The 20,572-nt window shown below is 38.2% G+C and overlaps 1 protein-coding gene across 5 annotated transcripts in view; it reads right to left on the bottom strand.

Annotated features, from left to right (window-relative positions):
* The window catches only part of PHLDB2 (pleckstrin homology like domain family B member 2), a 114,067-nt gene that overhangs the window by 69,136 nt on the left and 24,359 nt on the right, over nt 1-20,572 (bottom strand). For all 5 annotated transcript variants that reach the window (XM_068993282.1, XM_068993435.1, XM_068993507.1 and 2 more), the window contains exon 3: nt 1,251-1,631. In XM_068993282.1, coding sequence (XP_068849383.1) covers nt 1,251-1,631 — 381 coding nt within the window. The remainder of the gene's footprint in view (nt 1-1,250; nt 1,632-20,572) is intronic.

Raw genomic sequence — 20,572 nt, 5'->3', positions numbered from 1 at the left:
TCCTATTTGCAACAACATGGATGGACCTGGAGGATATTATGCTTAGTGAAATAAGTCAGCAAGAGAAAGATAAATATTGCATATTAGCACTTGTATGTGGAACCTAAAAAAATAAACATAACAGAAACAGATTTACTGATACAGATCAATACAGATCCAGTGAGGAGGGGACTTCCCTGGGGGCTCAGACAGTAAAGAATCTGCCTGCAATGCAGGAGTCCCTGGTTCAAGCCCTGGGTTCGGAAGATCCTCTGGAGAAGGGAATGGCTACCCACTCCAGTATTCTTGCCAGTTAAATTGGCAAGCAAATTAAAGCATAATTAACTTAGCAAATTGAGAATTTTGATGATACATACTTTGGCAAGTGTATAAATAACAAGGTGCAGGGATAAACTCTTCTCAAGAGTCACCTGGAAATACACACAGTCTTTGAGAGTATAATTTGGAAATATTATTCAAAATGAATAATACACAAACTCTTTGACCTACCAACTCCACAGACACACTTGCACAATTTGTGCTAATATATATATTTCACAATATTTGCTGCATATAGATTTTATTAGTAAAATGTTGGTAACAATTTAAACAGTACTTCCAAAAAATAAAATACTAGTTGACCATTAATAAGAATGAGGTAAAACTGTATAGTAATATGCAAAGATGCTCAAGACATTCAATAGGAGAAAAACATCATGCAGAACACTATACTTGTGTATATGTGTGTCTATGCTTATATTGCCACATGTGCACAGAAATATTGCGAAGGCATGTAAGACCCTCTGTGTTTCTCTCTCAGGTATGCAACCAGAGGGGACAGGGAGAAGTCAAACTGTTTCTCTTTCTCTTTCTGTACTGCTACATTTTCTAGAGTCTAAATTTGTTACTTTATAGTAAACACTAGAATTTGCTGCACCTTGTTTAGCTAGTGTTAGTGTTAGTCGCTCACGCGTGTCTGACTCTTTGCGACCCCTATGGACGGTAGCCCACCAGGTTCCTCTGACCATGGAATTTCCCAGGCAAGAGTACTGGAGTGGACTGCCATTTCCTCTTCCACTGGATCTTCCCCCATCCAGGAACGGAACCTGGTTCTCCCGCATTGCAGGTAGATTCTTTACTGTCTGAGCCACCAGAGTAGCTGCTTTACTGAAAACATTCTGGAAAACAAGCAGTAAGACCCCTAATGTCTAGGCCAGGGCAGATGCACGGTCCGGGCCCTGTATCTAATCTCTGTGTGTGGCTGGCTTTACCTTTGGTAGGATGCTTAGGTAAGCAGACTCGCCGGAAGCTTTCAGAAAGGCAGAGGAGGGCGGCGGGGGAGTCCTGAGGTCCCCGAGCAGTTCATCATTCCTGGCGCCCCGTGGGGGGAGGGAGCTGGCACTGCTCTGACTGAGGCTCCCAAAGCCTGCCAGGTCCGCGTCGTGGAGAGCGCTTTTCTGGTGGCATCTGTACCTGGTGTCCGGGCTCACCAGGGCTTCTTCAAACACAGACTCCTCATCGGAGAGCTGCAGTTTCTCCAGCTCTTTATTGATTTTCTGCACATCTGCCACGGTGGTGCTGGGGGGCACGCGGCTGTCAGGCTTTGTGTACTCAGCACAGAGACTGAGGATGGTCTCCAGTCGCTGTCTCTCCTGGAACACAGAAGACAGAAGGTCGGGGAGTTTGTGAGGAGGGAGCAACTCCACACAGAGAAGAGGCTGGGACCACGGGTGAATTCAACCACACAGGGTCCCACAGACACTTGGCTGTTGATATTTTTTTATCATTGATGAATCCATTTATAAAATCCAGATGAAACCTGGTTTAACAATGCCTGATGCTCCTCCCAAACTCAATTCTTTATTTGTATATCCCAGTGCTGATCCTAGCACATACTAGCACTTAGTGAGACCTTTTTTGATTTGTCAATTCTCCAAACACTTCAAAAAAATTTTTTATAATCTCCTTTTTGAAATCTTCACCCCCTTGCCTCTCTCTACTATCTACCTTCAACAATAGCTCTTTCAGATTGTAGCCTTAGTATTATATTTGCACTTAAAATTAATTCTCTAACTTTCTATAGAAATATCATTGTACTATTTAGATGCACAAAAGAAAAATGCTACTTTAAAAAAGGTTTAATCTGAAAGGCATAACTAGATCTTTATTTTTTTTTCCTGAAATGCTTCAAAACTTTCAAAACTTTTTAATGTCTTGTCATGACATAAAGATCTTTCCCACCAATTTCTCATATGAATAAATTAAAATAATTTTTTAAAAAAGAGAATGTTGTAGGAAGATGAAGAATATTCAATATCAGGTCCAGACAGGAAGACAGCAATATATTTCAAATTCTGAGATCATTAAATATTTGAATCATTCAGCTGAATTAGAAAATGACAGTTTGTTTTTAAAACTCAATATACCGGCCATTGATGTCTATAATGGTACCACTAACTGACACTGCACCAAGCTCCCCAGAAAAAACAAGTATATATTTATGATTTTTGACTTTAAGTAAATTTACTATATGTTTGTGAACAAGGGGATATAATTTACAAAATGCTTATCATAAACCTAGACAGCACTGTTGGGGTAAGGAAACTCAATATCTTCTTCTCTCACATTAGCTCAATTGCCAAAGTGAAAAGAAAAAATAAAATAGCAAAAAAATCTCTTGTTATTACATCTACCACATTTTCCAAACTGGCTACCAGTAACAAAAGACAAAAATGTTAAGTAGCCCTGGGCTATTATTTTTAATATTTTACAGCAAATCTGTAGAGACGAAATTCTGAAGGCAGTTTACTCTTTATTAGTGGAAGAATATCAAACAGGAAAATCAAATAGGAAAAGGCCAACATAATTCCCTTGTTTTCATTAAATACATCCATTAAACGACAAATTAGCATGAAATGACTTTTATCCGTCTTCTTAAGTACTCTCCACACTCCAAAAATGCAATAACTTGATCAAAAGGACTATTAAACTGGTTCTTATAAGCCCCACCTCCCTTTCACTGCCTGAACTTCTGGACTCCAGCTGCAGCTCCATCCTCATGGCCTCAGTCTCATGGAAGGCACTCGGCTGTAACAACCTCATCGCAGGAGCTTCTGCACCCTGTCCATCCAGGAGTCCTGGTGCTTATTTATCTCTGCAGCTGGCACCAGGCTGCCAAGTCCTACCCACCTCAGCTTTGTGGGGAGGGAGCGTGTGTGTGTTGGGGGGGGCGGCGGTAGTGGCACAGCATTCACTGCTTTATTTTAAACTTCTCTAACAATCTAGAAGTCTGAGTGGGAATATGCAAAAACAACTGGAAGGCATAAGTGAGGAAGGAGATAGGAACAAGATGTTATAATTTACCCCTTCTCAAGAGCATCTGCATTAGAGGCTAATCTCCAAGGAAAAGTTCTCTTTCTGCAGCGTAGGTGAATTAAGTCAAAGCATCTAAACTCAGTCTTTGCTAATCTTCATAGAAGACAGTGTGTATACCTTGACATTCATTATGTTTGGAATTACAGGAAAGTTGTCAATTTCGATTAATCAAGTTGCTAATGAACAGTGCAGTCCTCAAAAGCATGAAAGGTACTTCTGCCCAGTCTGTCATTCATGGCAAAATTCCTCCTACCTCTCCTTCCCAAAATAGTCTTTTTTGCTGCCAGTGCCATTGCTTAATTCAGAGGGAATAAACGATCCCAGCCTTAAGATGAATGCTATTTCAGATGGTGAAACAGTATTCCAAGGCGGGTGCACAGGAAGTTTGGTCTACTGCTATGTGCTTCTCTCTATTCTTATCACCCCATTCACAGCCAATCTGTTCAGACTTGGATCTCACACGCATGCAGCACTGCTGCCCACGAGTCTAACAGAAATCTGGACTCTGCCGAGATGCACTGGCCCCGTCAGAAGCTGCACCAAAGAAAAATAAACTGATGCTGAGAAGTGCGTCAGAAGAAAGGTCTGCGAGGCATTTCGGAAAGCATGAGAAGCCTTTTAAGGAAAACCTTGAGCAGAATCGCCCTCATAATTCTCCCCTGAGCTGTCTTCATCCTTCCCATTCATCACGCCGATATTCTCCACTCTGCATGACCTGAAACAAGGGCGGCCATTCTGCACAGGACACTTTTGAGAATCAAAGAGAGCACTATTAATAATTACGCTGGGACAGCAAGCCCAAACTGGGATGGGCAACCTGAGATGTGTGGCTCTGTTCCTAAAATTCAATTTCCTTTGACGCTTCACCTGACAACCTGGTGAGTTAGGAAGCTACCCTCTTTGAGATCTCCAATTCCTACCCACCTTTCCAAACCAGTAACCTACTGTGCATTCTCTTGAAAAGGTACCAGCAGAGAGTCTAAATATCTCAATGACCTAAAACACTGGTGTTCGGGATTTAGAATGTAGCTCCCTTTGAATCAAATTATTTAAAATACATTTAGACTTTTTTCCCCTCTCCATTTTCCCTTTTCTCCATCTCCATATATCATAGGAAGCTCTGAAGGGGACACAGAGCTTAACAAATAAACCTGAAGAAAATGGTGCACCTTTCTTTCCCTTAATGGTTAAAAAAAAAATTGTGGGCTGTGTCTTTTGACCACAGAGCTTTCTTTCTTTTCAGATGAATGTGTTTGGCATTGCCCCATTGTAGTTCACAGCCCTCATCAGGAACCTCATCAGTATTTTGAATCCACCCAGTGCTCTCGTAATCAACAGCCACCTAAGCCCTTGGACAGTGAATATAATATAGAAATAAATTATGCAGAAAATCAAGTACCAATGCTTAATCATGAGTGAAATCTTTGTTCAAATTTCCCTTTTAGTAACCACTATGGAGATGATATGGAAATTCCTTAAAAAACTAAAAATGGAGTTACCATATGATCCTGTAAACTCACTCCTAAACATACATCCAGAGAAAACTATAATTCAAAAACATACATGCACCCCAATGTTCACTGCAGCACGATTTATAATAGCCAAGATATGGAAGCAACCTCAATATCCACTGAAAGATGAGTGGATAAAGATGTGAGATATATCTATATACACAAAGGAATATTGTTGTTGCTGAGTTGGTAAGTCATGTTCATGGAATATTACCCAGTCATAAAAGAGAATGAAATAATGCCATTTGCAGCAACATGGATGGCCCTAGAGATTATCATACTAAGAGAAGTAAGTCAGAGAAAGACAAATATCACATGATATCATTTAGGTGTGGAATATTTTTAAAAAAAAGGTACAAATGAAGTGATTTACAAAACAGAAATAGACCCACAGACGTAGAAAATAGGCTTTGGTTACCAAAAAGGACAGAAGGAAGGAGGGATAAATTATGAGTTTGGAATTAGCACATATACACACTACTATATATAAAATAGCCAACAAGGACCTGCTATACAGCACAGGCAACAGTACTAAGTACTTTGTAATAACCTAGAAAAGAAAAGAATCTGAAAAAGAATGCATACATGCATATATGTATATACACATACAGAAACGGAATCACCGTGGTGTACACTTGAAACTAATAGGACATTACAAATCAACTATACTTCAATTAAAAAAGCCTCAAAAGAAAAGGAAAAAGAAAAGAAAATCCCTCTTTTATAACTATATATGCTATTTATTACAAAAAGGGCCAACTTTTAGTGGTTAGAAATAATTTACTTGAAAAGAGATTTTTCTCTATTTAAAAGGACCTGTTGTAACTAATAAATATGACCTCACTCTTCTGTTAATCCTAGGGATTCAATGTCTCCATATCTTCAGTTCAGTAACAATCTATTAAGCTACTCTCTGCCTGGTATTGTGCTGGGACTACAAAGACAGAAAAAGACAGCGTTTGTACCCTCAGATCTTTAACAAGAAGCACAAATAGGCAATTGACTAAAGAAACAGTGATAACAGGTTTACAGAAAATATATGGATTCTTTTATGGGAAGGCCGTGCACAAAAATTATAGAAAAAGAAATCTGAATTGAGTCCTCAAGGATAAATATGAGTCTGGTCTGCTGGATAGGTAGGCAGGGCATTTCTATAAAGGACCATATAAGCAAAGTCATAGAGTCACGAATTATCACAGTATACTCAAAGATCAACAGCTACTATGTGGCTAGAGAGATGGGGTTCTTGGAGGAAGAGGAATGAGATACACGCAGAGATGGGTCAAATTTCTTCCTCTTTATATCAGGACTCAGTAGGTTCCAACACCCTAAATAAATTTTAGGAATAAATTCATAGGGTGTACCAGCGAGGGTCAGAGATCTCGGTTTAAAAGTGGATGGTAGAATGAGACGAGCTGACAGCATGTAAACAGAATTTCCAAAACTCTATGATCAAATTCTGATGTCTCAATTAGGTGGGTCTGTAAGGAGGAAAAACAGAAGCAATGGCTTAGAAATCTTTTCTGTGTGTCTCTATGTTTTTAGAGATAAGTCCCTTAAAGTGAAAGTGAAAGTGAAGTCGCTCAGTTGTGTCCAACCTTCAGCATCCCATGGCCTGCAGCCTTCCAGGCTCCTCCGTCCATAGGATTTTCCAGGCAAGAGTGCTGGAGTGGGGTCAAAGTAAATCCCTGTTGATAGACAACAGGCGTCACTTCTGCCTAAACAGCCAGCACAGGATTCATTACACGCCTGGCTTTATCATAGCAGAGTGAAACTGCAATGATGTTGGCTCCATCAACCTGGGCTGTGAGTGAGCAAGCATGGAGCAGAGGCCTCGTTCAACCCATGCGGGCCACGGGGTATGGCAGTGAAACAGATCTATGCTGCCTTCCGCTTTTGAGATACATCTGCTGTGTAACAAAGAATTTGACTTTGCCCAAAGAGAGGTCTGCTTCTGCTGTTGGCTTCTGGAAGGTAATCTAAGTCATAATTGATAAGAGTGTTTTTGTTGATTAGGGAAAGGTTGGCCATACCAGATAATCTCAGGGGAGGGGCTGGCTACTCCAAAAAGACCACATGGTTTCCTGTGGGTGCCTTGTGTCATGTGGTATCAATCAACCTGGAGACAGAAGTTAACCATGCCTATGTCATGAAGTCCAATAAAAACTCTGGACACAAAAGCTCCGGTAAGCTTCACTGGTGGCCTACAGGAAAAATATCTTATGCAGCTAAATATCTCCCTGAAAGTTCACAGACTATGGGATTCCTTTGCCAATCTGGAAAGAGAAAGAATTCCCTCATTGCCTAGAATTCTTCCCTGTGGTAGATTAGGTGCCTAAGCCCACTCGCCAGAGTAACCCAGGGAGGAAGGAATCTTTTTCTGTCACTCACTGCCATTTGGTCCCTCTAACTCCACCACTACTGAGCAATATACATTCGGCACAACATAAGTCCATGGAGTAGCTTCTAGAAAGAACTATCTTCCAAAAACTCCATCTCCTAACCAGTACACACTTCACCCCTGATGTAGAACCCAGGTTTCTATTTCACGTTGTCTCTGGCTTCACCTTAAATGCCAGAGGTAATCAGTGTCCCTGCCCTGTGAGTACATGCCTCATTCAAATACCCGAGGAGCTTATCATATCCTGCCTTTGCTCATACCCAGAGAAATTCAGTTACCCTAGTGCCATTTTATAAATCAATCCTCACACTCCCGATCATTTTTTAAAAGAACTAAATGGTGTGTCAACAGCTCCATTAAGTCTGCTTGTTTCTACTATTATTTTTAGCTATGGCTCTCTTCTGGAGGAGCTTATACTTTAGAAAACATGTATAAATATAAGTATATAATATACTTAACTCAACACAATGATAAAATATATTTAAATATTAATACGGGCTTCCCTGGTGGCTCAATGGTAAACAAGTACCTGTAATGCAGGAGATGTGCCAGGTGCCGTGGGTTCTATCCCTGGGCCAGAACAATCCCCTGGAGGAGGGCATGGCAACCCACTCCGGTATTCTTGCCTGGGAAATCCCCTGGACAGAGAACCCTGGCGGGCTACAGTCCATGGGGTCGCAAAAGAGTTGGACACAACTTTGTGACTGAACTACAACAAATATTAGTATGTTTCATAATTTAATATCATATAGTTATATGGATTACATATAATACAAATGTATGCTGAGGTAATACTTTATTTTCATCTACATCAAATATGTCCTCAAATACTACCACTTTATTAAGTTAATCATGTTCCTTTCTAATCCAAGAATCTTTTCTCAACTTTCTTTTTCTGCCTCTAGTTATTCCTTGCATTTGCTAGGCAGACTTAAGTCAATCTCTGACCATATATCTAGGATTTTTTGTAGTTTAGTCCTTTCCTGATGCCTTTCGGCATCATTTTGCCATTTAAAATCAACTGGCAGACATGCAAGTTTTGAAAAGTTTTACTCTTATAAAATATCCACTTAAAATATTACAGGATGTCATTTGAAAGAAAATGACCATCATGAATGTCTCCATAACATTATTGCTTCTGCTCAGAAAATTTAAGGAGAAAATTCACTTCTCCCTATAGACTGAAAAACACTGGCTGTAAAGAAAGGAAGTTCATGTGATCAATATAATCATAATTTCTACAGTGTTTAAGAAAAATATGCCAGGTATTTTTCCTCTTACATCGCCATTTCAGAAGAAAATCTCCATGGTGCTTGAGCCCCTTCTATTAAAGAAATTATGCTATTGTTCCATACCATTATAGAAAACATGATAAAAGTCCAAGAGTACTGTCATTTGCTTACATTTTCAGCTCGGTTTAACTAAGTTCCAGAGGATCTTTTTGATTTGTTTGTGTCTCCTGAAAGACCACAGTTTACAGTGTACAACCCACTGAAATACTTTTAGAATTTTATATAATATTTTATTCTGTTCAATCAAAACCAGTGTATGAGAGATACCCAAACTCAATCTTCACATTTGAAAATCTATCTTAAAAAATAAAGTTTTTTTTAATGCGTAAAGAAGTTGCTGGATTGAAAAAGTAGGAAGGTGTAACGTATAAAAAAGAAGGGTGGGCTATCACATATCAACTAAAAGTATTGCAAACAACCATCTATGGGAGATATACCTCATGGGAAATACAACGTGCTATAATTTTGAAAGCATGCTATTGAGTTTTACATATAGAAATTAAAAGTAAACAATGACGTCTTCTTTCTTTGGGCTTCCCTGGTGGCTTAGATGGTAAAGTGTCTGCCTGCAATGCAGGAGACCTTGGTTCTAATCCTAGGGTTGGAAAGATGTTCTAGAGAAGGAAATAGCAACCCACTCCACTACTCTTGCCTGGAAAATCCCATGGACGGAGGAGCCTGGTAGGCTACAGTTCATGGGGTTGCAGAGTCGGACATGACCGAGCAACTTCACTTTCACTTTATTTGAGTTGTTAGGAAAGTAATGATATTCTCCTTTCTTCCAAGGCAGCTTTCAAAAATTATAATCTGTCTGACATGATTTAGGCCTTGGTCTTCATAACCAGATAGAAAAGTCCAACTTTTCAAAGTTCTGGCTCTGCTATTCTATAATCAAAATGAAAGAAATACATGTCTGAAAAAACTTGTTCTTTTTAACTGTACTTAGTGTTTTCTTAAAATTATCTTTTTTTCAAAAGCTAAACTACAATCCCAGATCTGGGATAGGGTCTTGGCAAGTTTGAATGAGAAAAACATCAATTTTTCCAAACCAAAATTCTTCAAAGAACACACTCCCACAGACATATATCTCCCTTGCAGTCAATTAGATTTCACCAAATTTCTTGGCTGTTCTGAACTTTGAAAAACCAATCTTACTGATTTCTGCTTCTGGGAAGATGGTGTAGAGATCCTTGCCCCTATTCTTCTCACTCAAGTACAACTAAGAACCTCGAAAATTTTATATATAGGACAAATATAACACTCTGAAAAATGGGGAGAAAGCACCAGATCAGCTAGGAAACTAGAGTCTCAAGGAAAGGCAGAGACAAACTCCCTGGGATTTTCTTTTGTCTCATAAATCCCAGACTTAGAACTGAAGAAAAGGCAATAACAGCAACAGATGGACTCAATCTCTATAGAGCATTATGCAGTGGAAAAAGCCAAATGCAAAGGGTTACATAGTATCTGATTATATTTGTGTAACATTCCTGCAATGACAAAAACAGAAATGGAGAACAGACCAGTGATTGCCAAGGGTTGAGGAGGAGATGAGGGTAGGAGGAAAGCAGGGGCAGCTATAAAAAGGATAACAGGAGAAGAACCCTTGTGGTGTCAGAACTGTTCTGTGTCTTGACTGCATGGTCATCCTGCTATATATCATCATATATCCTGCTATAATAGGGAAGCACAAAGCTGACTCCATATTAGATCTGTTTCTTTACCCTTTATAGTTTACTGCTTTTGCTACAAGTTAGGAATGTTGCCTACAGGCTGAAATACATGATAGCCCATTCTCAAGGGCCATATTTTTAAAAGTATAATACTTTTTCATTCATATAGAGATAAAACGTTGTAGAACAGAAAATAACATTTTTCTTATTGGAGGTTTACAGGAATACTATGACCTAACCTACATGGACAGCTGCAAGAAGAAAGGATTCCAACAGCAATAAGTTTGCCACAACCAGCCCCCTCCCCACTTTCAGTATAAGTCTGAATTCTAACTTCGGTAAGATGGGGCACTAGTACACCGTCTTCTGTCTGCTGCCCTTCTGAATAAAGTTGCTATTTCTTGCCCCAACAACTTCTCTATTTATTGGCGTGTCATGAGGCAAGCAGTAGGAGCCTGGACCTGGTAACACTGGTTATTATATTGTACCGGAGTGCACAAGATGTTACCACTGGAAGAAACTGGGTACAGGATCTCTGAACTATTTCTTACAATTAATTGCATGGGAATCTACAGCTACCTCTAAAATATAAAGATTAACTTTTTAAAAGTGCCTTCTAAAATGTCTTAACCTACACATTGAGATGACTGAATCAAAATTCACTCATTGAAAAAGCGATGAGTGTGTTTGATTTCAAATACTTGTTTTGGACTTTTTTTTTTTTTAAAGAATCAACCTCCCATCCAAGTACTAACCGGGCCCGACCCTGCTTAGCTTCCGAGATCAGACGAGATTGGGCGCGTTCAGGGTGGTATGGCCGTAGACTAAAGAATCAACCTCAAACTTTAAAAACAGTCTTCATAGCAAATATTCACATAAACTTTTGTAGAACAGAGAGGGAAAATTTCTCATTATAAGAATTAGCCAGCAGTCACTAAATCTACTATTTGATGACAGATCTTCAAAGGCAGGTCAATAAATGGCTTTTAATTTAGAAATATAAAGTAATTTGACAACAAATAAGGAGATCCCCTTTCCTACAAAGAATCAATAGTCTTCTCTCATCTCCCCTCTCCCATATACCTGTTGATATTGATATATACTGTTTTCCATTTTCATTCAGTTTATATGTTTTTCTAAAATGATTTAACACTTTAAAAAAGAATGTAACTTTTCCCATAAGTGACATAGTGGCACATGGTGTCTCCTTTTAGTCTAAGCTACATTCTGTATTTCAGCATTTAGCCTGAGAAAGCTGAATTATGCACCTGAGGTGCACAGTAGAGATCCCTCAGCTCTAAGCAGGGATTTTTAAATGTTTGGCACCATCAAGAGGAAAGAACTTGTACTGCCACTGTAACAAGACCCTAGGATTTGCTCTCAAGTATAGAGGAACTCACTTTTAACAGCAACTGTCATAGACTACTGTAACACAGAATTATACTAAGACTTTTGGCTCTGTTTCCCCAATGTGGAGTCACTAGATATTGCTGAACATTTTTCCCCTTCCCATTCCTCTTCTACCCATCTAGTCCTCCAACTGAAGAAGAAAAAAAAAGATGGATAACTTTTTATTCTCAGGTAACTGGGGATAGTTGGCAACTCTAGTTTGCAAAGAATAAATTCCTTCAATATTTACTGAACATCTACATTTAAGCCAGCAATTTGCTATGTAAAAGATAAAATCTTTATTCTCTCCTAATCCAAGGTGATCTGACCACAGATAACAGTCTATATTATCTACTAATTATAGATTTACTCTTATTGTATGAGTAATGGAAGAAGTTGGCTTAGAGAACTGATAGCTTAGACAGTATACAGTATTACCAATCTAATCCTGTACTGACCAATATCCAACATATCGTAATTAACTTCTTTAAGTTTTGCTTAATGTAACGAAGTTTAAAAATACATAGTTCACATTTACAGCTCACTTTGTGTTTCTGCAGCAGATGATAAACCATCCCAAAGGCCTGAAAGTGAAAGAAGGCAGAGAGCTGACCAGCTGTTTTAACCATCAGAGCTAAGAAAAGCACAGCTCCACAGATACAAATCATTCTAAAGCTTACGTTAAACCTGAAGATTAAATCAATTAATTAACTAATGGACATTCTGACTCAGCATACAGGAAGAGCCGTAATTTCTAAATATCCCTTTAAAAGACTGAGCCACTCACTTTATTTGGTTAGTAAACCAACCTCTCACCCCATTTGCAGTTTAAGTGGCTCGCTTCCCACTAGTGCAACCTTTTTATTTTTTATTTTTTTCTCAAACTAAAACTATAGTCAGGATGTAGCAAGAGGAAAGGCCACATCAGGAAGCAGATGCCTTTCAAGTCAGATGGGAGCACAAAATAGCTTTCAATACTTAAGTTTGCCTTCACATTCCAAACACATTCTTCTTAGGAAAAAAGAAAGATGGCTAGGCAGCCATAAACAGTCTTATAACACTGTCCATTCTGCTTCCAACTAAGAAATGCTGTCCAATTGACAAAACAGTCTGAATGACCAAACTGTCCTTGGGGTCAGGAGTCACTGGGAAGTGGAGGCAGCAAGGAGCAGATATAGAAGCATAGCGCATCTACAGGTGGAGGAACTTTCATCTGACAATGCTCACTCTTCTTGGTTTCCCAAGTCAGTTTTTCTAATTATAGAACTGAAGTATCAGGGTTGTTTACTCTCTGGCTTCTAAAATGCTATCTGTAGATTACCACCACAGGGAGATTAAAGAACACACACACACACACACACACACACACACACACACACATACACACACACACATACACACACATTTTTGAATAATTTTTATTGGTAATTTATGCTTTATTTATGAATAGAATATTACTACCCTTTCATTATTTTTGAATTAAAGTGATTCCTTATGCTCTTATAAGATATCCATAATTAGTTTACTGTTACATTGGTTTCTGCTCTACAATGTGATATATCCCTCCTTCTTGGACCTCCCTCCCAACCCCTGCCCCATCCCATCCCTCTCCGTTCTCACAGAGCACTGGATTAAGCTTCCTGTGTTATATAGCAACTTCCCACTAGCTATCAATTTTACATATGGTAAAAGAACATATACTTTTATATAAGAGAACATATACTTTTATAAAATTCCATTTTATATTTTAACTCCTAAGGTATCCTCAATTACACTTAACTTCAAGAACATTACACCTACTGTCTGCTCAAAAGTAAGCAACCCTTGGTTTTGAACACCACCAGGTCTTACAAAGAATGCCACAAATTTTTCGACATAAAGAAAAATGCCTGTCTTTTATTTTTATTTTTAATTGAAAAAGTGGAAGAGAATTTCTCCACTTCTAGAAGTAAAAAGAATTCATTTATGCTGAGATATTTGCATCCTTTTGTAGTCAGCTTCACTGTTACCTAGAACTACATGCATAAACCTAAGTTTGAGATCCAGGAACTAAGGTTGCAGACTTCAGCCACAGAATAAGGAAAGCCAGAATGAACGCCATTCATTTACTTTCTAAAAACATGTGTACATTGCTTCCTATATTCTGCATACTTGGCTACGACGTAGAGATATACAGCAATGAGTAAGACAGGCACGCTCCCAGCCCTTTGCAACTTAAAATTCTTTTGTTGTAAAGTGCTTTCAGAGAGGCTATTAGAACAAAACATCTTCTAAATTGCAGACAATTGCTGTTTCAGACATTTCACCTATTCAAGTAATAAATACCATGGAAGTCAACCTCATCTCCAGGGTGGCAGAGTATGTAAAAAGTTAGAAGATCTTATTCCACAGTGCCTCATGAGAACTGGCATCATATTACAACTTGTTCCATGCATGGAGAAATGAATGCCAAGTGTGGTTCTACATAGTTCTAAATGGCGACAATGCTGTTTATCAAGGCACTGCAGATGACTGTCATCAACCAGAAAGAAAACACTGGATTGCTACAAAGCAAGCTGTGGGAATCCACCAGTTCTCCACAATAGCACACAGATGCTTTTGGTGATGGAGCCAAATAGAGTCTTAATAGCAGTAGGATTTGCTTTAAGCTTTTAATTTTCCTCTTTTCTTCTTAAAATGACTTTGACTGTCTTGGACCATAAGATGAACTAGAGGGCCATCACTACCTCTACATTACTGGAAGGGAGGCAGGACTCAAATGAGATGAACAAAAGAATATCTTGCCTACTTTATAATGATTTCTTTAGTCTTTGAAACATCTAGTTTGTCAAAAGGTCAGCATCCCAGCCCATCAGAGGTACCTTATCCATTACCTCTACTTGGAAAACAGCTCAGAACTGGGAAGTTTAAATGACCACTCACCAGCCCAAAGTGATGTCACAAGGTCTATGAGCTGAAGTACACACATTTCATGCACACAGGACCCACTCAAGATCTCACTTGCATCTAGTAACTCATAGTTGGCAATATTTTTAAACAGGCTTGATATCTGGTTTCTAAAAGTTATAAATTAAAAAAAGATTGGCACAATGACAAAAGAAAAACTAGCAGCTTAGAGCCAGAAAGAAGGAAGAAAAATTATTGAAACAACTCAAATAGCACAGCACTTGGAAGCTATTTAATGTTGACTCACAGTCAACAGTTGTACCCCATTAGTAGGTCTTTGGAGGTTCATGATTAGGGTTCAGTCTTTAATATTTTAAATAATTATCTTAAGTTTTCAAATAAAGATTGCACATGTAAAAAAAAAATCCAAATGAAGCACTGAGATAGTCAAAACTTAAGTTAAAAAATGCTACAGAAATTATGCTTAGTGTATCTACTTTATCCTGCTCGGTTTCCTCATTAATGAATTCAATAAATTTTTGGCATCTATTAATTTTATATTTGTTTAAGAGTTGGGTTTATTTTTTGAAAATTATGCTTTGACAATGTGGAGATTCCAGTTAATTGTCCCAGTGGATCCTGAAGAGCCAGTTGAACTGTACTTCTCATGAACAATATCTCATGGGCTGGAAGCCCAGGCATAGCTTTTCCTGGCTCCTGGAGTAAATCTCAAATGGCAGCAGAACTTCACCCTCACTGACTCACTGTCCTCTAACATCTGTGTTTACCTACTCTGTGTCTCTGATTCTTGTCTGCGTCTGAGCGGGGTTTTGGTTTGCAAATAACTGATAATTTTCTGCATTAATGGCGCCATAACTGGGAATCTGGCTTTATGATTTGACCACTTGGTGATCCATCAGGTAGAACTGGAAGCCAGCCTTTCTCCAGTGAGCATGGTCCAGCATTTGTTTGTTGTTCTTCCTCATCTGTTATTTTTCTATCTATGAACTCAAATCAGGACAATTTTTTTGCCCAGTCTCTAACTGAGAAAAAATATCACCATGTGAGAGTGAAATATTTTCCTACTTCCTGAAGATAACAATAAATTAAAATAAAGGACCTCTATTATGATTGGTTTATAGAGACTAAGCATTTAAATAAATCTAATATTCCCAAAATTTCCCCCAAAATGAAATTCTAAAAATTTAAATGTATTCTTTTTAAGAAAAAGACCTTCTTCATCAAAAGTCTTGACTTCAGAAACAGTTTTCTTTTCCATGGAAAACAAGTTTATATGACTAAAGTAAATCTTTATACAAATTATCAAACACTGATTTGATAATTTAGTTTAAAAAACAGCTATATGTCTTTGCATTATCTTATCAGTGCATAGTATAATACAAGTATAATTTCATCTTTCAGATAAGTTTAGATTAGTTTTATCACAGATTAGTTGATCCGAACTTCTTCAATGTACTAGTTTACTGAAAAGATGTTAAGATTATTTCTATATACAGTATAAGATTAAAAAAATACAAAATTCATGTTCAACTATACTGAATTATAATTGTGACAAGTCTTTTTATATCAACAGTAATTACATCCTGTGATGTGTCACCTTGAACATAATTGACAATATCTTAAGTCATTTGCCTTAGTGTCTGGTTGTTCCAGAAAGTGAAAGAAGACTGTGAAGAACAAAAAGTTGACAGAAATTAAAAAACTGTCGATTGGGATGTTAGGGAGTTCAAGATAGTGGAAAGAGGATGCTGAGCTCAACTGCCCCCACCACACACATATTAAAAGTAAAACCATGTGTGGAGCAACTTCCAATGAGCACAAATTGGAGGCTCTTCTACAACCAAGGCTGTAAAGAAGGGCCCACACACAGTTAAGTAGGAAGGGAGGGAAAACTATGATGTTGGTACTTGCATCTCCATGAGGGGATGCAGAAGATGAAGGGGTTATCACTGGCTCAGGGATCCTCCCTGGAGAGTGATGGATTCAAGCCAAATACTGGGCACACCACTCCTAGGTAAAATGCCAGAAAATGTGACCCTTCAGGTGCTTTGAAAACCAGTGGGACTTACATGTGAAGAGCACACAGGTTTCCTTACTCCCAGAGCAAGGGGCAGAAAGCAGACCGAAACTGCCCAGGGCTCTAGATGGTTTCTCACAACCATCCTACCCTGCAGCCCTGCCTGCACAGGGTGCCTACTGCAGTCCCTCTTGCCTTACTGCTGTACCATACGAGGGGCAACGCTGCTGTTTTTGGAAGACTGAGGGATGTGCATACAGAGGAAGTAGAGCCAGCTCAACCACGTTCAGTCTCTGAAAAGGGTAAAGGCAGATTTGACTGCAAGTGGTCCTGAAGGCAACAAACTGGAAACTGCCTGGGGCTCTGACTGGCTTGCTCGGACTGTCTCAGCATGCAACACAGTCTGAACCCAGTGCCGAAACCAGGCCTTCTAGCTCTGGCTTGCTCTTCTCTAGGGTGGAAGTGCCACTGTGAAGAGAAAGCACACAATCAGAGGGAATGGAACCAGTCTGAATCCAACCCAAAGGGCTTTTGCTCCAGCACCCTGAGAGCTGGGCCTGCCTCCAATAGAGGGATGCCAGTCATTAAGCATAGGAGAAGCCCAGGTTTACAAGAGGCCCTGGCTCCACCTCTCCATCTCATTGTGACCTCCTACAAAGGTGACAGCTGACAACACACCCCATGGGAAAGCGCCATCCATGCTCACTTCAGATCCAACTCCCCCACTAAAGCCACTGAGTTCACACAGACTGCACAGGGACACACCCACACAAGGACACATCTTCACAACTGCAACAGGTAACTATCCACCTAATTCCATAGGAACAGAGAAATTTAAACAAAACGAGAAGACATAGCAGTTTGTTTCAAATAGCAGAACAAAAAACAGTGCTGAGAACACCCCTAAAGATTAGATAATTTACCAGGTAAAAAATTAAAAGCATTAATTATAAAAGTGCTTATAACTGTATTTGAGAAAAGAATAGATGGACACAGTGAGAATTTCAACAAGGAACTAGAAAATATAAGAAACCAAAAGGAACCAGTCAGAGCTGAAGAAAACAATAACAGAAATGAAAATACACTAGAAGGAATTAGAAGACGAGTTGATACACCTAGTGATAAGTGATCTAAAAGATAGAAAAAAAGGAAACCACCTGATCATAATAACAAAAAGAAAGACAAATTCTAAAAAATGAGGATGGTTTAAGGAATCTCTGAAACAGTATCAAGCGCTATAATATTCACATTATAGGGTTCCCTCAAGAAGAAGAGAGAGAAGGGTGGGGTGGGAAATGTATCTGAAGAGGGGAACAGATATCCAGGTACAGGATGCATAGGTAGTCCCAAACGAGATGAACTGAAAAAGACCCACATCAAGATATATCATAGTTACAATGGCAAATGTTAATTATGAAGAGAGAATTTTAAAGGCAGCAAGAGAAAAACAGAGCCACATACAAGGGAATCCCCACAAAGTTATCAGTTCTTTTTCCTTCAGAAACTTTGCAGGCCAGAAGGGAGTAACACGATATATTTAAAATGCTGAAAGGGAAAAACCTGCAACCTAGGATACTCTACCCAACAAGGTTATCCTTCAGAAGTGAAGAAGAGAGGAAGTACTTCTCAGACAAGAAAATACTGAGTTCATCAATTCTAAAGTGATCCTAAAAGAAGTGTTCAATGGTCTTCTCTAAGAGGAAAACAAAAGGCTACAACAAGAAGTGAGAATTTATAGGAAAGGAAAAATCCCACAGGTGGGGCAAATTTATAGTAAAGGCTGTGGATAAGAACCGAGCAGGAAGACTAAAAGACAAAAATTGTAAAATCAGTTATAACTACAATAAACAACGAAGGGATAGACATGAAGATGTAAAGCGTGACATCCAAAACTCAAAATGTGGGGGACGGAGTACATTTCAGAATTTAAATGACTATCACTTTCGAACCAGTAGATAAATATTGACAGACGATGAAAAAAGAAGATGTGGTATACAGAGACAATGCAATATTACTCAGCTACAGAAAGAATGCCGTTTTCCCATTTGCAGTAACACAGATGGACCTGTAGAATATTATGCTTAATGAGTAAGTCAGCTGGAGAAAGACAAATATTGTACGTTAGCACTTACATGTAGAATCTAAAAACGAATAAACGTAACAGAAACAGACTCAGAGACATAGAGAACTAACTAGTAGTTACCTGTGGGGAGAGGGTAGAGGGGAGGGACTTATAGGAGTAGGGAATTAAGAGGCACAAATCACTACGTATAAAATAACAAACTTCAATGACATATGGTATAGCACAGGGAATATAGTCACTATCTTATAATAACTTTCAGTGAATATAATCTATAAAAACATTGAATCACCATGTTGTACATCTGAAAGTAATACAATATTGTAAATCAATGGTACTTTGAATAAAATTACATGAAAATTTGAGATTTGCAGATAAAGGAGCATATTTGACTTGGTTGATAACATTTACAAAGTTAGTTCTGTAAAGATGTAATAAAATGTTAAAATTTTGGCAAAATCTGAATAGCACTGATGAATTTATGAAGTAACTTTTTTATGAGAAGTATCCTATTAATGTAAAGCTAAAATAGAGCTATCTCTTAATGAAAGGACCTACTTACTAATCTTGGAGAAATCAGCCTATGCTTACAAAAGGTAGTAAAAGTTTATTTTTGTAATCTGTCCAGAGAGAAGAGTTTCAGCATCTGAAAAGACTAATCTGTTGTGTCTTGTCCTAACTGGGATATATACTTGCATATTTAAAATGATCAAAATAGGTCATTTCTGATTACTTTAAGATTTATTGTTTATAATAAATAACTTATCCTCATTTTATCAGGTAATCAAACTGCAACATTCATTTTCTCAGGGATCCATAATATATTATTAATCTCTAATTAATATTTGATTTTGCCTTCCCAAGATCAGACCCTAAATTCAGGAAAACAAATTTTTCAAAGATACCTTTCACACCTGAACTATCTCTAAGTTTTCCCAGAGGACCCTTGGGCAATGACAAAGTTTTTTTTTTTTCTTAATCTTACAAAAAGAATGCTAGAAATATTTGAGGTTTATTCACTACACCCCTTGTATAAACAGCTCAACACTATCAAAAAATGCATAGGAAGATTTGTCAGATCAAATGAGAAGCTCAGCCTTCCCTCATTTAATTTTTTATAGGTAAAATTTTATAAAGTTCAGTGATTGCATACCTATGGAAAGGCCCTGGATATACATCAATATCCTCACCCTCTGTCATATGTTCTTACCCTTATGTGAAACACTAATTCAATAAGATCAACATCCTATTGCATAATGGAAGATTCAAACTTTCCTTCTTGTTGATCAAGTTTGTTAAATTAAGTATAGATTAACCACAGCCACTTGCCCTTACCCTCACCCAATAGTCTGTGGTTTCCTCTCATGCTTATAGTCTGCTTATAGTCGAGGATGAGCCTTTAACAAAGAAAGACAGTCTCAGAGCCTCACGGACAGAACTTAACCAGATACTCTTTACTCTTAATATTTCAAAGAATGGACTTAATGGGCAGAAGCTGACAGAAGAGCTGGCATTACATAGGCAAGTATCATATAGTACTAGCAACTAAATCAGACTTTCAGGACTTCATTTAGTCCAGAAATAAATGACTATATGAAATCAAATTAATGACTCAAGACTAGAGGAATAAGAATTAATTATATAGAACTCATGGAACTGAAACTGGAAATCTGATTTCCAAACGCAGATATGTGTTTTGGAAAATTATTGGCATTAACCTTAATGTTCTATTTTCTGATGGGGAAAACCCTTTTACCATTCATCTTGATCATTCTCTAACCCTCAATTCAGTTGACTCCGATTTTGCAAACTAAATGAAACATTCTTTCAATGGCAGTCTGTTCTTGGCCTCTCAGAATTCAGGAAGTGATATTTTTTTCTGAGTCACTTTACTTTTTAATGGCAATAACATTATTTGCAAGCACTCAATAAGAATCTGTTTCCTGTTTCA

This window comes from Capricornis sumatraensis, chromosome 1, assembly GCF_032405125.1.
Source record: "Capricornis sumatraensis isolate serow.1 chromosome 1, serow.2, whole genome shotgun sequence".
In the NCBI taxonomy this organism is placed as follows: Eukaryota; Metazoa; Chordata; class Mammalia; order Artiodactyla; family Bovidae; genus Capricornis; species Capricornis sumatraensis.
Note: the sequence above shows the minus strand (reverse complement) of the source record. Positions and strands in the feature narration are given on the sequence as shown.